At 45.4% G+C, this 20,786-nt stretch overlaps 1 protein-coding gene across 1 annotated transcript in view; it reads right to left on the bottom strand.

The window, feature by feature from the left end:
* DCLK3 (doublecortin like kinase 3) overlaps positions 1-20,786 on the bottom strand; it is a gene marked incomplete at both ends in the record, with an annotated part of 42,906 nt that overhangs the window by 6,263 nt on the left and 15,857 nt on the right. Inside the window, one exon of the mRNA XM_084248414.1 lies at positions 9,010-10,874. Coding sequence (XP_084104540.1) covers positions 9,010-10,874 — 1,865 coding nt within the window. The remainder of the gene's footprint in view (positions 1-9,009; positions 10,875-20,786) is intronic.

Raw genomic sequence — 20,786 nt, 5'->3', positions numbered from 1 at the left:
ACTGAGGTAATGAAAGGTTAATCATGGCAGAAACTCAGGCTTTTATTTTAAAAAGTGCCCTGCTTGAATCTAGGCAATCTATATTATCCTAGTATACCTGGGTGGTCTCAAGCCTTTAAGGGGAACTTGTATTTTCCTGGGCAATTAACAGCCTCCTCTTTATCTTCAATGGTACATCAATTCAAAAGTAACCTAGTGGGGGCCTCCCTGGTAGCACAGGGGTTAAAGACATAGCTCTACTAAGCTACAGGCAGCCACTGCAACATGAGTTTGATCCCCACCAGGGTGCTGACCCACTTGGCACAGCAGACCTCTTCTTTCTCGCCCGCTGCTCCCCTCAGGAGTGTATTTCAGTAGAGCTGCCTGTTCTGTTCCCCACTCTGTCTCTGGTGAATCCTCTCACCACCACCACCACCTCTGGCCTAAAACCCAGTTCTTGTATGGATGGATGGATGGATGTATCTGTGTATGTTTGTATAAAGAAAGAAATGTGACCTAAAATCTTCCACTCTGAACAGAAGATGGCAGCAGAGTACAGATCAAAGCTCATTTCTCTTTGTCAGCTTCTTACTTGATCCTTAATGTTTCCTCTGATCTTTTTCCTCCAAAGCTCCATTTTCAGTTGGTTTGGAGGACGAAAATAATCTTAGAAACTAATTCATATCAAAATGCCAATGCCTAAAATTAATTCACATTTCAAAGCATACCATGATACCAAAGAATGGCTGAAAAAAATCAGCGGGGATAACAATAAAGACCTCCCTGAGACCTGTTACATGACGGGCATAAGACTTGCTTGGGTGTGTACTTATCGGGCCAGCTTTTTTCTTCTTAATTAATATCTCATATTCATTCAATAAATACTAAATGCACACCATGTACCACAAATGTAAAAACAAGTCAAACTCGTTAAAAAAAAAAAAAACACAGGGCCTCCCTGGCGGCAAAGAGGTTAAAGTCTCAGTGCTTTCAAGCTATCGCCAGGCACTGTGGCAGGAGTTCAATCCCCAGCCAGAGAGCTACCCACATGGTGCAGCAGACCTCTCCTGTCGGGCCCACTGCTCCCCTCAGCAGCATTTCAGTAGATCCCCCTGTTCTGCTTCCCACTCTGTCTGGTGAATCCTCTCACACACACACCCCCATACCTCTGGCCTACACCCCAGTTCTTGTATGCATAAATAAAAAATAAATCTTAAAAAAAACTGTAAAATGGTGGGTGGGCAAGAAGACTGATGGTGTTCAAGAGAATAAATTTACAACAAATAGTAACTAAGCCATAGTGATCTGCTGTATCTTACAATGAGGATAACAACACTATTGTACTGTAACTTTGTAACAAGGTAAATATGGCTACAAAGGCCATTATTTTACAATATACAATGGTGTCAAAATAACACAGTCAACCTTACCTTTACACAATGTTATACAGCAATAGTATTCAATTTTGAAAATGTCAAAATCCCATGACAATAAGTTAATGGATGCTCCGATGGGGTGTGGGTACAGCTAATGGGGCAAAAGAGTCAATGTCACACCCAAGTTCAGCTATGTTTCTCCACCAGGGATACTCGAACCAACCATTACCACCCCAAGGGTCTTTGGCAATGTCTACCAACATATTCATTATATTGGTTATCATATTGGGGATGCTGTATGGGGTAAAAGCCAGGACGCTGCTAAGCATCCTATGACAGCTCTCTTGGCAGAGTCACCCTGTCCAAATGCCAACAAAGTCCAGTCCATCTTTGAGAATTCTGGTGGAAAACAACAGGAAGAAGGCCGTAATCATCAGGTGCACATTAAAAGAACTACTTATTAATATAAGGGACAACTGAAGTAACCAGCAAGATATTTCCAAACAAATGCTTGGCTCAAGCCACTGAGCAAGGATGCATGAGGAAAGGCTAGCCCAGCACGGCAGCAATAGGGATGAGGCTATGTCATCACCACAACCATTCCTCTTTATCAAGGGAGACCATGTGACCCATTCTGGCCAACGAGATGGAACAGGAAATATGCTGGGGAGCTCCTGAGCATGGTTGTCCACCATCTTACAGAGAACACCACCAAGGATTGCCCCATCTCTTGCTACCTTTTCAAATATGAGTATGACAATATGATGCTTAGAGTATGGTAGACATTTGAGGGCCATGAGAGAAATGGCCAAAACTGCCTGACATCGTTATCCTACTCTATTAACCAGGCCTAGAATTGTCTCCAGGTTTTTAGGTCAGTAAGGTAATTAGATACCTTTATTGCTTAAGCTGAGTCCTTGGTCCTCCAAGTATGCTCTGCAGATCGTTATCATCACCTGCCAGCTCAGAGGAACTAGAGCATCTCAGGCCCCTCCCCAGACCTACTAAACTAACATCTGCACTTATCAAGATCCCAGCTGGTTCCCATGCTTGGAATTTGTGAAAGTACTGCTTTAAACCATGTCTATTCAGGTAGTCCTACTGCAGCTGGAAGGTAGCTCACCTGCAGCAAGGACAGCCAGAAAGGTATTGTTTCCACACATACACCCCTTCATTTCTTTTCCCCAGCTTTAAAACTCACTCTGCTCCCTGAAGTGCAGACCCAGGCAGTATCTTTGTAGGCGATATCTTTATGCTCCTGCTTCTGACTCCCTCCTGGGAAAGACAATGAACCTACATAGAACACCAAGTCCATACTTATATGTCCATGCATGTACTCTGTCAAAGTTCCCAAGGTCAAGATCTTACCCAGTAAGACAAAGTCATTACAAATAGAATCACTGTTGTTCCGTTCCCTATTCTCTATTCATGAGCCTCCAGTGGTGCCTTGAACTCTGAGGTTAAAACATCAGAGTTGGCTCCTGGAGGGGGAACTAACCCCCTCCCACAGGCTTCACAGTCCAAATGGTTTGTGGGTGTAACCCCCATGAGATTTTTAGACAAATAATCCTTAATCTGATCATAAATATTCTATCTGGTGGATTTAAAGGGATTTGAAGAGTTTGGTCTAAATATGGAAAGTACAGTATTCTTGCCAAAAATGGCACAATCAGAATATACGGCTGGGGAGGGATTAACAGTGTATTAATGTCCACAAAGAATGTCCAAGTCTGCTGAGTTCTTTATCAGAAGTTTCAATCAGAACATTTACAATCAGGGCCTCCTAGTGGCGAAAGGAGTTAAGCACTGCACTATGAAGCAATCCGCAGCCTCTGCAGCACGATTTTGATCCCCGGCCAGCCAGGAAGCTACCCACATGGCACAGCAGACCTCTCCTGTCTCACCCGCTGGTCCCCTCGGCAGTGTATTTCAGTCAGTCTGTCTATTTTGTTCCCCACTCTGTCTCTGGTGAATCCTCTCACACCCCCACCCCCTGCATCCCTGGCCTATACCCTGCTCTTGTATTCATAAATAAATGAATCTCAAAAAAAAAAAAAAAAAAAGAATAGGACCTCTCCTGGTGGTACAGTGGTTGAGCGCTGGGCTGCGAAGCTGCCCGCAGCCTCTGCAGCACCGGTTCCATCCCCGGCCGCCAGCGAGGGTCCCACATGGCACTCAGACCTCTCCTGCCGCCTGCTGCTCCCCTCAGCAGTGTACTACATCAGTCTGCCTGTTCTGCTCCCCGCTCTGGCTCTGGTGAATTCTCTCACCCTCCTGCGCTTCTGACTATACTCTGTGCTTGTATAAATAAATAAATAAAGCTTTAAAAAACAAAAAAAGAACATTACAATCAACTTGGCAAGTTTAATGCATGAGAGAGTGAAAGAAGTAAGGTCAAGGGCCAAGTGTGTCTGTCTGTCTCTCTCTTCCTCTCTCTCATCTCATCTTCATCTCCCCCCTCTCTTTTCTTCCTTCCTTTTCCATCCTTCCTTTCCATACCTTATATAACCCCTAACATGTGGGATGTTTGGAAGAAGCTGAAACAGAACTGGGGGGTTCATGTTATTTCAATTAAATAACTTGCAAACATGTTGAAGAGCCTTGCTGAGTTGCTTTCTCAAATAAAGGGCACTTCAGAAATAAAGGGTTTTAAGAAATAATCTTAAATCTTAAAATGACTGAATGGCTCACAAGAATACACTCAGAAAGGTGACGACACCCATGAGCACAGGTATCAAGAGAAGGTATGCAGCATGTTCAGTAAATCATGCATTAAAGTTGCTTTTGTTGTTGATAATTTATTGCAGACCATAAATTTTTAAGATACCTATCTTTTAGGTGACTGTTTCAAAAGGAACTAACAGAAGAAATCCAGTTGCTATCAACATTTTAATTGTTAGGATTGGTGCATAAATACAGCATGAATGCTTGGACAATAGCGAGTGGACATGGAGACCTCTTATAAGCCACAGGGAAAGGAAATAGGTATTAGAGCTGTGTCAGGCCTGCTGATCAGGCAGAATTACGTGTTACAGAACCACTAAGACCATGGAGTCCTTGTATAGCAAAGAAGTGGAAAAGAGCCTAGGGAATTAGAAGAACAAAATGGATGGACAGGGAGAAAAGCTGTTTATTCTAAAGGGAGATTAGGTCAAGGATGTATTTGACCATTTTTTACCTTTTTAGATCTTCCTTGCCACCCTTGGGAACACTGGTCACTGCCCTGACCTACTCACATTCAGGACTTAAATATCTAGAACAATCTGTTCCTTTCTAAAGGCTAGGAAGAGAAAGGGGGTACAGTTTTTGTCCTTGACCAAATTGTAACCTGTCCCCACAACTCCCCACCACCACCATGTCTCCTCAACTGGAAGGATCTCTGCTCCATGTACTCTATTTGCTGGTACATCTGGGTGGGATGAATAGAGGCATTTGCGGGGGAAGCACCTTATGGTCAGCCAAGGTACAGTAGCCTGCCCACCCATCGCATTTCTTCTACTCCCAAGTCAGAGTGGGAACTTGTCTTTTCCCATTATTCTGGGAGAGATTTTTTTTTTTTTTTAAAGATTTATTTATGGGGCCTCCCCGGTGGCGCAGCGGTTGAACGCTGGCCTGCGAAGCTGCGCGCGGCCTCTGCGGCGCCGGTTCGATCCCCGGCTGCTCCCCGGCCACCAGAGGAGGGTCCCACATGGCGTGCAGACCTCTCCTGCCGCCCGCTGCTCCCCTCAGCAGTGTACTTCGGTGCTCCTGCCTGCTCTGCTCCCCGCTCTGGCTCTGGTGAATTCTCTCGCCCTCCCGCGCTTCTGACTGTGCCCAGTGCATTTTTAAACAAAAAAACAAACCAGCAAAACAGATGAATAAAGCATGCCTCTATAAAAAAAAAAAATATATATATATATATAAAGATTTATTTATGTATTTATAAAGCACTGGGTACAGTCAGAAGCACGGGAGGGTGAGAGAATTCACCAGAGCCAGAGCAGGGAGCAGAGCAGGCAGACTGACGAAGTACACTGCTGAGGGGAGCAGTGGGCGGCAGGAGAGATCTGCGCACCATGTGGGACCCTTGCTCGGTGGTCGGGGATCGTACCGGCACTGCAGAGGCTGCGGGCAGCTTCGCAGGCCAGCGCTCAACCGCTGCACCACCAGGGGAGGCCCTGGGAGAGATTTTTTTCAGATGACTTTCTTTGTCTGACATCTCTTCAATCTCTTCCCCTGCCCACCCACTCAGCTTTCTTGGCTGTACGGAAAGATCATAAATAACCTGGCCTGTCCACTTCCAGTGTGGGTTGATCTGATCATCACCACTTCTCTGGCCTCTGGCTCTTGTTTACTTCCTCTCCCATCCCACAAACCCATCCCCAGGGTCCAGTGGACACCACACAGCACATTCCAATCACACCAAGGGAGCACTTACTGGCAGAACCAGCAATTAACACTGATATTTCTGCAAGCTGGAAATTTTCATAATTAAAACTTCTTTTGCAAGATCTCAGGAGTCTAAATAACCCAAAGGGAGAGGAGTACTGGCATCTAATCAGGAAATGCGATCCGCAGAAATAGAAAAACTCAGTAATATAGGCCTAAAATTTTACTCTAGGGCCCAATTATCAGATATAAATATTTCTGTTGATGAAAACAATGTGATAAGTTTGGTATATTCATTAAGAGCTCTTAACACATTCAGAAAGTCTCTAAAAGAAGCAGCAATTACAATCAGCCATGTAATCAAAAGTTAGTCCTAACATAATCACTTTGCTAAGCTTAGCAAAGACAACAGCAGTCCATTAAAGCAAAAAACAATTATCCTGATAATACAAAGCTCAGTCCAAGTGCAGGACCGTAAGTTAAGGCAACTGAAGAATCTGAATTTGTGATAACACTTAATATTAAATCTCAGAAAACTAACCAGGTTGAAATGTAACTATTATATCAGCCAGTTTAAAGTAACAGCTTTCTAAGCCCAGACAACAATCCCACTGTAAAATTCAACACTATTCCAGATGACTGTCTGAAAAGTCAAAAAGTGCTGATATTAGCTAGCATTTAGACTTTTGATTTACAATAATATATTGTAATAATATATTTTCAATAATATATTGAAATTTACTCCACATGAAGAGCAAGCATAGTTTATCAATATGACAGACCAGCTCATTTTTGAAAATGTAAGTTGACAAATTATCCAGAAGGGAGAAAAGATACTGACCTACCCCACAAAAGATGACTCAAATATATACCTTTTTGCAGTTTCTGAAGGAGCTCAAAATGCTTTTATATTTGAAAGCAGGAGAAAAGATTCCAAATATCAGTTACAACCTACACCAATAATAACCCATGTATTTGGAATGAAAAATGATAGCTACTCTGCAGTGTTACCCACCACCTCTCAACACACACAATATACACATATAAACACAATTAATTGCCCTTAAGGGCTCTAAAAACACATGAACTAACATTAATTCTGTGAAGAGTTGTCAGATAGCTTCTCAGAGGCTTGTCCATCCTGAATCTCCTCCATGTCATTTTTCTACTTCCTCAAGCCAACTTCTCCATGCAATCTAAACCAGTGCTGACTCTCCATTTTAAAAAAGCAGACAAGTTAGTCCCAACACAAGAGAGCATTTCTGTTGCCCAAGAGATGGGCCGGCTCAACAGACTGGTTCCAAGAACTTGTTGAGAAAATGCAAGCTCAGCTGACTGTCCCCAAAAGAAAATGATCCTAGAGGGTAAATGACCTCATTTCACACCCTGGGGAACTCATATGGCTGCCATGATGCTTTATTAGACACAAGCCTGAAGTGGTCAGCTCAGGGTACCTGCCAGGCCTCCTGTCAGAACCACCCCTGCTTAGACAGTCCAGGGCAACATTAGAGGCTCCTCCAAAGTCGCCATAACGAATAGGGCAGAGTCATCACACTCAGCAGCCACTTGGGCTCAGACCCAAAAGGCGGAAATAATTAAAAAGTGAGTGAAGAAAGGCTGAGGCCTCACAGCTAATGCAGAAGTGACATTTTCATAGGAAGAGCTCCTGTGAGGTAATTCAGAACATCCGGGCAACCAGTCAGGCTGTCTCTGCAATCTTACAAATTTGGGTCACAACAAGGTTGACTCAGTGGCCAATATAGACCTCATTTCATCAGATAATTAGCCTAACTTACTCTATGTTTCACTATGCTTGTGGGAGCAGTGTACACATAGACAACGCACTGGATGATGTTTCCAGGTGGATCTCAGCCATGAAAATAAAAGGAAACAGGCTAAACCCCTGCCCCAAAGTTAAGCACAGCACTGTGAAGCTATCCACAGCCTTTACAGCATGAGTTCGATCCCTGGCCAGGAAGCTATCCAAATGGCGCAGCAGACCTCTCCTGTCTGCCTGCTGCTCCCCTCAGCAGTGTATTTCAGTCATTCTGCCTGTTCTACTTCCCACTGTCTCTGGTGAATCCTCTCACCTCCACCCCTGCACTTCTGGCCTGTACCCCAGTTCTTGTATGTACAAAAACATAAATATTTTTTAAATAATAAAAAAAAACCTCTGCCCAAAAAACTGGTTCAGTAAAATCACTGCCTCCAATCACTACCAATCTATCTGCAGCAATCTGACTTTGCAGGCTCACCCCTCTATCAACCTTAAATCAGAGCTGTTTCTATTCTCATAATAACAGTAGCTGGCACTGATTGGTCACATTATCTGATGCTGATCTTCTATAAAACTGTTGACATTCAATAGAAGAATGCAGCTGAAATGAGCAACAGGCCAGCTCCCAGCCATTAGAGGCTGCTTTCCTCTTTCCTGTGCTCAGTCCTCACTCAACCTGCCAAGGAAGGCACTATCACCACTTCCCGTTTTGGAGTGAGGCAACTAAGGCCCAGAAAGGTGCAGGACTTATACTAAGCAAGCTACTTAGAAAGCCAAGGTTCAAACTCGGGTTATCTGACTCCTAAGTTAACTTGTATCCTCACAACACAAGAGTCCCTGAAGTGCTGAAAATTTTGGATTCCACTAATGACACATTACCTTTAAAAAGATCAAATTGGGGTTTCCATAGAAAGGTGGACACAAAACCCACAGGGGAAGCTGCTACCAGCAGACACCCTTACTGCCTAAGCCAGAGGCTGCACAATTCCCAATAAATTAAGAGGTTCACATGTTCACTGTTAACTCAAAGTATTTTTCTTCCTGTAATGAGGAAACATTTTGCAGGTTATTTACCCTGGAAGGTGTCTTTTTTGATTGTGTAGATCAAAAGCAATTCATCTCAGCTACTTTAAATACTGGAACAAGCAGGTAACAATACCATAAACGTGATGTTCTGGGGCATCCCCTGGTGGCGTAGGTGGTTGAGTGCAGCGCTGTGAAGCTGTCCACAGCCTCTGCAGCGTGGGTTCGATCCTGGCCGGCCAGCGAGATACCCACATGGGGCAGCAGACCTCTTCTGTCTCCGCGGCTGCTCCCCTCATCAGTGTATATCGTCAGTCTGCCTGTTCTGTTCCCTGCTCTGTCTCTGGTGAATCCTCTACCCTCCCATGCATCTGGCCTGTACCAGGTTATTGTATAACTAAATAAATCTTTAAAAAAAAAAAGGTGATTATCTGGAGTAGAGTGTGAGCCATTACAAACACCCATTGTGGCAAGACCAGGGCTTACCAGCAGGTTTTCTGGCTTGAGATCGCGGTGGACGATGCTCTTGTCGTGCATGTGGACCAGCGCTTTGCATAAATCCATGAGCATGAGGGCAGCGTCGCGCTCCGGGAACTTCACGCTTTCTATGATGGCGTCAAAAAGGTCCCCGCCTTGCACATACTCCATGATCAGGTAGATTTCCGTGTCCGTTTCGTACACTTCGTGCAATTTCACAATATTGGGGTGAGAGAGGCTCTGAATAATTAAGATCTCGCTGTCGACAATGTCCTCCTTGCCCTTGAGTTTGGACTTGTCAATGATCTTCATGGCGTAGGCCTGCCTGCTCTCCCGGTGCCTGCACTGCTTCACCACAGCGAAGTTCCCGTCCCCGATGACCCTGCCCAGGTCATAATGCTTCTCCACATCAGCCGAGATGATGCCCGCGGGCCGCTGCTTCCGACCGCTGGGCCTGCCGGCCTTCCCCTCTTCAGGCCTCAGCTTGGAATCCTTTTCTACCCTTGCAGGCTGGTCGTCTCTAGGAATCATCTTTTTCCCTCCTGTCGCATATGGCTTTTTCTCCTTCTCTGCTTCGGTTTCTTCCCCTCCAGGAGTGGGGAGCTTCTCTGCATCCCCCTGCTGCTCCCTGAGGAGCCAGCCGCCATGCTTGTTCCTGCCAGCGTTTCTGGTGTCTTTCTTCCCTTCCCTCGGCCCCTCCTCGCCGACAGGCTGAACTTCCACGAGATCCTTCTTAGCCTTGGCTGCTGCTTGTGGATGACCTTCCTGGCCCTCCTGGTCTCTGTCCTCTTTCTTGTCCGTGTTCTTGCTGGGTTTCCTCTGCTCCTGTGCGGGGTTCCTGGGACCGGTTCTGTGAGTGTCACCCTTCCACGCTTCCTCTCCACCTGGGGGGTTTGCCTCTGGGGACCTCCTGCAGCTTTTGGTCCTCACCAGTTTCTCCACATCATACCTTTGACACTTGCCCATGTCCAGCTCGCTGGTTCCCAAAGACAGCCTCTCCCTCTGCTGAAGCTCCAGCTCTCTCTTGCATTTCTCACACCTGATAATTTCACCTGAGGTTTTTTCAATCTCCACCCCCAGGTGCTTCTCTCCACTTGCATGCTTCTCCTCTAGAGAGGCTTCCTTGGGCAGCTTGCCACCCGGCTCGGCCTCCCACTTGCCCCTCACCCACTTCTGGGTTCTTGTCCTTTCCCCCAGGGCTGGCTCCCCATGGGTCTTGCACTGATGTCTGATGGCTGCCTTGGGCCCCACAGCCTCACTGCAGCTCTTGGCAATCTCAGTGTCTCCACAGTGGTGACCCCCTTTCAGAGCCTTGCTATACAGCCTGCTTCTCAGCCTCGGAGAAGGGACCCGGCTGTGTTGGGTCAATGTTAGGGCTCGGGCCTTGTTGGGGTACAGTTCTTCGACAGCCACCTGAATGTTCTTCAGTGTCAGTGGTTCTTTGCCCATGGCTATGAAAGCATCCCCTTCCCTGAAGAAATCAGAGACACTCCTGATTTCCCTACCCTTGAGGTTAAACAGTTTCCTCACGCGATCGTTTTTCCATCTTGGAAAGCCCAAGGCCTCTGAGACATCTGCTAGTAGTTGCTCAAAGGTTTGTACCGACCGCCTGTTGAGGAGTAGGGTGATCTTCCGGAGGGGGTGCCCACCCAGCTTCACCACAGTCACGACCCTGGGCTTCAGTGGGCTGTTCTCTGAGTGGACAGGGTGAAGGCCGTTTTGAGGGCTGAACACAGGCATGATGGAGCCGCGTGGTCCCAGGAATGGTTTCTCCAGACTTCCTCGGCCGGCAGGAAGCCATGAGCCCTGCAGCTTCCGCTCTGTGATTCTCGAGCTTAAATATTTTAGAGAATGGTCACATAAACCTCGATGTGCTGCAATAGGAAATTGACAAAAGGATATTAGTCAAAATGGGTTCAAGAATCCTCTGGCCTTCACCAAAATGACTGAAGATTACTATTACAGTTTTTAAGTGTGATCTTTAAGGATTTATTTGAAATGCACCATTACACTTTAGGCCTAATCCCCCAATCTCCTCTATGAGAGACCAAGAGTGAAGAACAGACTCGGTATTGGGCTGACATGGCTTCTCTAGACCTCCCCGGAACCTCCAGGCCAGGTCATAATTCCGGAGGCCTGTCCAGGTGAAAGCTGACCTTAAGAACACAACTCCAGGGGCCTCCCTGGTGGCGCAAGGGGTTAAGACGCAGCACTGTGAAGCTATCTGCAGCCACTGCAGCACAAGTTTGATTCCTGGCCAGGGAGATACCTACATGGCACAGCAGACCTCTCCTGTCTTACCCGCTGCTCCTCTCGGCAGAGTATTTCAGTCAATCTGCCTGTTCTGTTCCCCACTCTGTCTCTGGTGAATCCTCTCACCCCCCACACCTCTGGCCTATATCCCAGTTCTTGTATGTGTGAATAAATAAATCTTAAAAAAAAAGAAAAAAAAAAGAACACAACTCCAGCTATCCTAAAGTTAGCTGACCTTCAAGGATCTACAACTGTCCAAGCTTTGCTACCCAGGAAATCCCTACAAGAGGCCAAAACATCCTGGTGCTTTAAGGAATCTAAATCTTACCATTCTGCCAAGAATAGTTCTCTAAGCTCAACTTTCAGTCTACTCAAGTTGAGGGAATATATCAAGAGGGGTCACAGAGTTTGAGACCAACGTGAATTTGAATCCCAACTGTGTGAACCTGGGCAAATCACTCACATCTCAGTTTTGTCTTCTATATGATATAATGATAATACCTTCCTCCAGGGTTTTTGTGGAAAATAAAGGAGAAATTGATTACAATTCATTTAACAGAGTAAATTGACATAACCTGGTCCCATAACCCATAAGGGCATAGTAGTGGCCAGTTATTAACACTGCCCTTAAGATCTCAATATCTCCTTTGTATTATCATTTCATTTTGGTAGTAACATGATCTACAGGTTACAGTAGAATTCTACTGTGCAAAGCTTCCTCAGTCGTTGAAAGAACTCAAGGACCAACAGTCCTCAGCTACACAGCCATGATGTGCATTTCTTGAAGTTCTGATTGAGATTCTTTTATCCTGGGGTTGGCAAAGGAAAGTTGAAGGAGATTTCAGTCTAGAATAGACACTTCTCCAGATGGTTTTCCCTTCTCTTATTAAAAAATAGGAACGAAAGAAACCAAGGTCATATTGATCTTCAGAGCTTTCATAATGACAATGTGCACTTTCTGATTTTATTTCCTATTAATTTAAATAAGTGAATAAAACAAGACTGCATTTCATGATCAACAGCTCCCAGGCAGAAAAAAAGTAGTTGAGGCAAAGGTGGTTCAATTTTCATTTCTGCCCTTGAAGGAAAATGAAATGAAACAGGAAGATGACAGAATGCGTGGTAGAGTTAAACCATAAGGATGTGCTATGAATGATTAAAGACACACAAAGGTCCACAGGTCAGAGCCCATAGGTAGGAATCTATCATTTATGCTTTCTTTTGAAAGAAGTAAAGATAATTGTTTCCAGCGCATTTGAATAGTAACAGAAGATCCAATTGTGCCAAGATGGGCAATTTGACCTGACATATTTATATACAACTTTTTTTTTTTTTTAATTAAAGCATACAATCTGTTCTGAGATGATTTCCATCGAGACACAGGTGTCAGATTGGATGACAAGTGGTGGCTGGTACTGATCTTCCCACATGCCATGAATTTATGAGCCTAACAATCACATTTACAGTTACACTGTTTCTTTGGGGACAGCCGTTATTCCTTTTCTTCTAATAATCCCTCTAATCTACCTTTTTCAATTTTGTCTCAAAGAGTTGATGCTAAGAGAGTGAGAGAAGGAGAGTGCCAAGGAAGGTGACCTTTATTTTTTTTTTTAAGATTTATTTATTTATTTATTTATTTATTTATTTATTTATTTATGCCAGCACTGGGTACAGTCAGAAGCGCGGGAGGGTGAGAGAATTCACCAGAGCCAGAGTGGGGAGCAGAACAGGCAGACTGACGAAATACAATGCCGAGGGGAGCAGCGGGTGGCAGGAGAGGTCTGCGCTCCAGGTGGGACCCTCGCCAGCAGCCAGGGATTGAACTGGCACTGCAGAGGCTACGGGCAGTCTCACAACCCAGCGCTCAACTGCTGCGCCACCGGGGAGGCCCAAGGAAGGTGACCTTTAAACATGTGCCCCAAAGGACCAGAGTTCACATTTGTTTTCCTTCTGGTGCTTCTCATTGAATAGGATCCTCAATGCATATTTGCCAGGGAAAGTAAATGGAGTCCTGGTTATTTCCCCAGGAACTCAACGTAGGAGCACAGAAAGGGATCTGGGCCTATATCCTAGGTTGGCTTTTCCAAGCAGACATGGGGAAAGGCTAGGGAGGAGGCTCAAGGGATCAGCCAGTGGCTGAGTACAGAGAAGGGATGTGAGGACTGCAGCTTGGCCTCTTCCACACCACCATCATTCAAGCTCAAAACACTGCCCATGCATTCAAGAACCCATCCCAAACCTCCAAAATCTGGAGCAAGAGGGAGAACTCAGCCCCCATCTCCCCAACATTAGGGAGCTACAGAAATGGCTCTTCTGGTTTTGTCTGCCTTGTGCTACCCGGGAGCTCCAGAAAAAAGAAGATATTTTTATCTTCTCTTCCACAAGTCCTCCTTCCTCCTTTAAAATTTTTAGTCTGGAGGAAAATTTTTTCTTTAAAGGTAAGGAAAAAAGATGAGGCAACTATGAATGACAGGGTGGTGGGCAGGGAGAGGAAGCACAAAGGATCTCACTGGGGAGTTCTTCTCCCAAGAACCGCACACCAAGTACTGTCAGGCTGACTGTAAGCAACATTATCTGGGTACCTGCCCCATCAGCTGGCTAGAAAGCCCAAAGCCAGCCCATATTCACTCACAACAATACCTTACACACATGATTAAACAGAACCTTATGACATGGCAAGTAGTTTGATCAATTCCCAAAATATGGAAATTTCATATGGCTCAACTTAACGTGCCCTAGAATAATAACCCCCATACTGCCCCAGTAAACAGTAAAAATTAAACATCCCAATTCCCAGTCCTCAGCCACAAAGCCAGCAGCTTCCCATAGAAAAGATGCTTGGTAGCACCTATTTTTCTGTTAACTTCCTACAGCAACATAAATTGGCCTTAAATTCACAATACTGCTGCTTTGACCTCAAACACCCCAATTACAAATGTTCATAGGGTTTCTTCACAATAGCATTCTAACCCCACACATTCAGTAGAACAAGCGCTGCTTTGCTGAGCCACTCCTCTGCTGAAGAACCTATGGTGGCTCCCTATTACCATCCACAAAGGCCAAAGCCAAACTCCTCATCTTGATACGTAAGGGCTTTCATAAACCAGTGACCCCATGCCTCCCCACCCTACTCTACCCTCACTTTTCCCATCTATCCAACTCTCACCATCTTATAAGACCTAAGGCCCACACCTACTGCTAAGACTTGCCTGACCTCATAAGCTCACAGTTATAGCTGTCTTCTCCAAAGCCTAGTCAGTCATTCATCAACCCAATGTTTAGCATGAATGCTTAAAATCCAATGCCTGGGGGCTCCCTGGTGGCACAAGGGGTTAAGCATCAGCACTACGAAGCTATCTGCAGCCTCTGCAGCATGAGATCGAATCCCCAGCCAGACAGGGAGCTACCCACATGGTGCAGCAGACCTCTCCTGTCTTACCCGCTGTTCCCCTCAGCAGTGTATTTCAGTCAATCTGCCTGTTCTGTTCCCCACTCTGTCTCTGGTGAATCCTCTCACCCCCCACATCTCTGGCCTGCACCCCAGCTCTTGTATGCATAAATAGATTAATCTTAAAAAAAAAATTCAATGCCTGGGTAGGAACCATGGTTTGCACCTGGTGGACTCCCCTTCAACATGTCTCTGCTATTATTACTTCATCTTCAAAGGTACAAACATCCTTCATCTCAACTAAACTTAATTCTTCAAAGACAGAGATCACGGACTATGCATATGCCCCTGCTCCATCCCTTTACATACAGAAAACGTTCAAGATTTGCAAAACAAGTCCCCAACCCTAACATGAAGCACGTATATCAAATCTCAGCCTCCCAGCTCTTGCAGTAAATAATTGATTGTTATTACTTTCAGCACTGTCACATCACACAACAAACCGACTAAACAGAGTAAGTCAGTGAGGTGAAAGAAAACATGATCACACGCATTCATTTACTTCCAGGAACTTTGCCAAAGCAGAACTTACACAGACGACTAAGACGGGAAGCTTTCAGTCTGTGAAAGCTTCATTTTAGAATGGTGTAAACAGAACACTGGACATGGAGTGAGAAGACCTCATTTCAATCCTGGTTCCCTTAGCTGTGTAGCCTTAGGAATGTTACATAATCTCTCTGCACCTCAGTTTCCATAGCTGCCAAGCCTGACGTCTCACTCACGGTGAGAGTGCCCAGCAGGCTACTTAGCAGAGAGAGAGCACTCAAGTTCTGTGTTTACTGCCCTCTCCAAAAGAAAACAGGTCTTGAAACGTTGGACTTCCCCCAAATCCATGTACATCTCAAGATCAAAGAGAATACGGCCATGCTTAATATGACGTGGCAGAGTAAATTTGTCAATCATGGAAAGGATGAAATAAGAGAGAAGTAGGGACAGGATAATAAGAGAAACACTCCAGCAAAGCCAAGCATACCAGCTCTTCTGGAGAGACAAACAGACTTCTGTTCACTGAGCCTAGGATTCTCTGGTGTGAGCCAATAAACCCAGTACCTGCAGACACTTTGCTGGAGGTTTGCCTCCTAGCAATTGGGTCTCCGATCTGCAGCCACAATTCAGGTAAATCAACACAACCTGATTCCACAGTGGTCAGCTCCCTCCTTGTTACACTGAAAAGGCTACAAAAATGACTGCAAGTCACATTAACCCAGTTTCTCTTCCAATCAATTCAACTTGATTAAGCTGCTAGGTATTGCATTCAGGATCAAGGGAGAAAATATATGGCCAAAATTAAACTTTCACTTGTCTTTTCAAGTTAGAAAAAAGAAACTGTACCCTCCCCTGGTGCTTTTTAAATCAGAGCCCATATGTCTAATTAAAACACAAAGAAAAACTATGTTTGAGGTCAGCATTTACTTAGGAATGGTCACAGTGGCTTGTAGAAGGCTTTAATAGCACCCTAGAAAAAGAAATGGGAGAATCACAACCAAGTTGATATAGGGAAGAAGCAAAACATAACCATTTTTCAAGTATTTCAAATTATGAGTAATAGAAGAAATGAAATTGGTGTTTTAAAACATCTGGTAATATGCAATACAACAACAAAAAATGACTGGAGAATAAAAATCAATGCTTTTAATAGTATATAACTCCCTCCCCTTCCTGGCATGAAAGCTAACCTCAATACATTTTCCCTTTTATCAGCACAGTACTTCTTGATGGTTTCACCAGATGGCTCCCTTGTGGTCTCTGTATATACTGCTGAGACTATTCATGGTTATTCTTCTGTGGAAGGTGGAGGACTGGCTGGAATCATTTTCCTTTTTACTGAGTAATCATTTGTGTTGGGCATTTTCCAGGACCTGTTTGGGAACAAACTCGTTTTGCTCGTATGCAGATATGAGGCAGAAGAAACATTTGTGAACTTACATCTGATTATGCAAACATCCCAGGGAGGGTTTTCTAAACGAATAAAAAATTGGAAAGCAGCCTCTCACTAAGCTTCAAAAATGCGACCGTTTTGTAACTGGGAAGCCTGGCCAATGTCTGTAATGATCAAACCAGGAAAAATGAGTAACAGCACAGTCATACAATGAAACTGGCTGTCACTGCTGATGACAGTTCAGTCTTTAATAATGTCCCTTCCTAATCTCTACTACCAACAGGACATCAATCAAGGACAGGAAAAGAATAATTAAATAGACTTTCCACTCTCTGAAGGGCCCCTGTTCTGGTTGTCTTTTGTCTGCTGAGCTACCTACTCATGTCAATTTCCTTACATGTCTCCCAGCATACTGGCACCAGAACTCTATGTGATCTCTGGCATGTTTGCCAGACCTTATGCCTGATACTGATGCAACTCAAAGATTTAAAGATGCAATTTAGAGTCCCAGCCACTTTGGAGCTGTGTTGAATTTTATATACTGCCTCTGTTGTTTACAAGAGTATGTTAAACAACATTCATGTCCTTTCTTGCCTTAAAAGTTCATCCCTAGCCCCCTTATTAATTCCCATCTCCCCTCCCTCAGTGTTCCACTTCCCATGATCTGGCCCTACATACACTACCATCCCCACTTTCTCCTCTGCTAATTTTATTTTGCTTGAATGTTCATGCTTCTTGCCAGAAAGCATGTTCCACTCTCCCCAGACATCTTAGGCACCCCACAAGCAACAATGAGCGAGCTTAGAACTTTTCCCTGCTGGCACTGATGTACCCCCTTTAGACATCCTGCTTAAGAGCCTCAGCCAGCAGCTCCCATTTCTAGTGCACTATGGCCTACAGGACAGGGCTTCTCGAAGGTTAGGGTGCACTCTGCTACCTGGGCACGCTGTGAATGTGCAGGTCCTAATACAGTCTGTGGGGGAGGAGGAGGGGGTAGCCAACAGCCTGCATCTCTAACAAGTTTCCAGGTGATGTCAATGCTGCTGGTCCATGGACTACACTTTAGAAGCAAAGACAGAAAGTGTTGCTCTAGAGGGTTCTCCCAGGAGTACTGGTCAACTATCCACAGTTTCTAAGTGACCCATAAACCAGTCCCTTAAAATATTGTTCTAACAAACAGTATCTCTATTTTGTGAATAAGTAATTCCTTTTATTTTGGGGGCTACATTTTTGCTCCTCCATATATGCACATGTTCCACTTACCCTCTGCCAAACCCCCATTGCCCGCCATCCTGCTCCCTCCCTCCCCACCTCCTTCCTAAAAGGGAGGCAGTGTGACCCAATTGAACCCAAACCCAAACCGGGACCCAGTGCCTCGGACCAGCACAGCAGTGGACGATGAGGCCGTCTCAGGGTTGAGAGATCGCGCAGAGTGTTCAAGGATTAGGCGAATAAATGACACACAGACACACTTCAAGAGAGTGAAAATCTGAGTGTAATTTTCTTTGAGTTGGTGGCCAGTATATATATGTTTTCTAAAAGCATAGGAACGACGAACATCAGTGAACAAAATCAGCTTGCTGATAGGTTTAGCTTATCATTGACAGGGCAATGATCTATGTCCGAAGTCACATCTGGACCTAGTCACATTCCTAAGTAGTCAGGCTACTAATTTTTCTTTTGTTCTAAGTGATTACTTTTTTGTTTTAATAACTACTCACTACCACTAAATCATTATTAATTAGCATGGGTGAATATACTTTTAACAAAGTAATATTTTTTCATTAAGATCAAAGCTAACAAAGCCAAGGACACAACAGAGAAATCATAAAACTAACAATTCTATTATTACACAGAGTTTAGTAATGTTTCATTTGAATTAGCCTAGTTATTAGATTACGTATGTTTTTAATCAGCAATCAACGACCTTTTTAGACCGGGAAAAGAAAAGATTTTAGAAAGACAGTTGTAGCAGAATAAAGTTTGTGGGCCTTGAGAAAGCGAGATAAGGTTCCAGGTGGTCAGCATTTCTTTTAACAATCTTTGTGGCGGCTTCTGGTGGTCGTTATCTCTTGCCAGGCATCCGGCTTCTCTGCATCTTAGGGAGTTTGCTGTTCTCCCCCTGCGCGCATGGTTCCTTGCCCACGCCGGACCTCAGGGACCATGGCAACAGCCATTAGCCCTGAAGGTCACGGCAGGGGGAGATGCAGCAACCCAGGGTGGCTTTGGCCCAGCGGTGAGTTTGTCTTACATCTATTTGTACCAGTTGTCAAATGGGCAGGTGAAAGGGTAGGAGAGGGGGTAGAAGAAGGTGTGCACACCTGGGAGGAGGTAACAGGCCTACCTGACAAGAGGGTCTGAGAAGGCATCTGTGTGCTGCCCCCACACCCCCCAGCAGCTAATCACCCCAGCAGCTAACTCAAGCTCCTTGGGAGCACAGGGTTAAGGACAGGGCTTCAAAAGGCCCATCTATTGAGGTACAACAGTCTGAAGAGGACCAGCCACCCTGCCCCACCTTCCTCACACAGGCCCAGAGCCCCAGGTAGTCCCAGAAAAGGAGAGCAATATGGGCCCTGGGGACATGCTGACAGCAGGGGACAGGGTGAGGGGAGGGAGAGAACGAGGCCTGACTTCTGTACCGGAGCTCAGGTGACAGACGTGGGGCCCTGGGGACACCGAGGATGCTGACCGAGGTCCCATGTGAGCAGGTGGGGGTGCTGGGACTCCAAGCTGGGCATCAATATCCACGTGGCCTCAATTGCTCCCATGGAGGGTGGGACCTCAGACATCCTAGTGACCACAACGAAAACCACTTTTCTTGGCTGACTTTTCCATCAGATGATCCTGCACCTGCTTTCCCATTGTTCCATGTAATGAATGCTTTATACTCCTCTCTTCACCCATAAATTCAGAAAGGCCTAGTCCCTTCTCCCTTGCCAGCAGGCTTCTCTTCATCCGGGGCTCTCTGTATCTGTTTGAGGAGCCTCTCCAGAGGCCACCCTGCCCCTCACATTGTCCTTCTTCGGGACATCTGACCAAAGCTTCCCCCAGGCCAGCTTATCTTTCAGTCTCACTCCAGGGTTTAACATTTCCTCACAACAACAATCCCCAACTTACAATCCCATCCCTGGGGTGTCACCACTCACTCAGTAAAATTCCAACAAGCCACGGCTGCCAGGCCAGGCTGATGTTTCCTATGACCTGAAATGGAAATCGCACTTGTCTGCTGCAGCCAGGAGATTCGCGATAACCTTGGGTTCTACTGAGCTCTGCTTTTTTCACTGCTGTTCAGAGAAGCTCTCTGGGTGTGTCCATTTGTAAAGGGAGTGCTAACATACACCCCACCTTAGGACCAGTCTCCTGCTGATTTGATATCTCAAAGACTTAGATTTTCTTTTTCTGTCTGGTGATCAAAGCCCCAGAGCCTTCACCAACCAGCTCACTCATCTCCACCCACCTGGGTCATAACATTTTTATTTTTTTAGAAGATTTATTTATTTGTTTGTTTATTTATTTATACAAGCACTGGGTACAGTCAGAAGCACAGGAGGGTGAGAGAATTCACCAGAGCCAGAGCAGGGAGCAGAACAGGCAGAAGGACCGAAGTACACTGCTGAGGGGAGCAGCGGGTGGCAGGAGAGGTCTGCGCGCCATGTGGGACCCTCCTCCAGTGGCCGGGGAGCAGCCGGGATCGAACTGGCGCTGCAGAGGCTGCGGGCAGCCTCACAACCCAGCGCTCAACCGCTGCGCCACCAGGAAGGCCCTGGGTCATAACATTTAAACCCATTGGGCTAAGAGATAGCTTGGTTGCATCCTCGCCTACCAGTGAGGTTGCAGAAATAATTGTAAAAGCAAACTCCTCCACCATCTTTTTTCTAAGAAGACTGAGCACATCTCTCTTATTTCTATGTCTCTGTGCTTGGGTTTGGACAGAGCTTAGACTGATATAAAGATACTTGGAATACTTGAACCACCTGTCTGGGGCTGGTCCTAAGGACTCAGCCCATGATCATCAAATGCTTATCTAAGGGGTCGGTGGGAACCCCCTCCCTCCACTGCAGTGTTGTACAGGACAGAGGCACAAAGAGCCTGGGGATTCTTTAGAAGGTAGTTTCAAAACGATTTTGAATTTCTGATAACAACTTCCATGTACAACATATAATTAAATAGCAAGCTAGTAAAACAATTTAAGTAGAAATGTTCCCC

The sequence above is a fragment of the Talpa europaea genome (genome assembly GCF_964194135.1).
Source record: "Talpa europaea genome assembly, chromosome: 11".
NCBI classification, from domain to species: Eukaryota; Metazoa; Chordata; class Mammalia; order Eulipotyphla; family Talpidae; genus Talpa; species Talpa europaea.
This window is presented reverse-complemented; position numbering and strand designations above follow the sequence as displayed.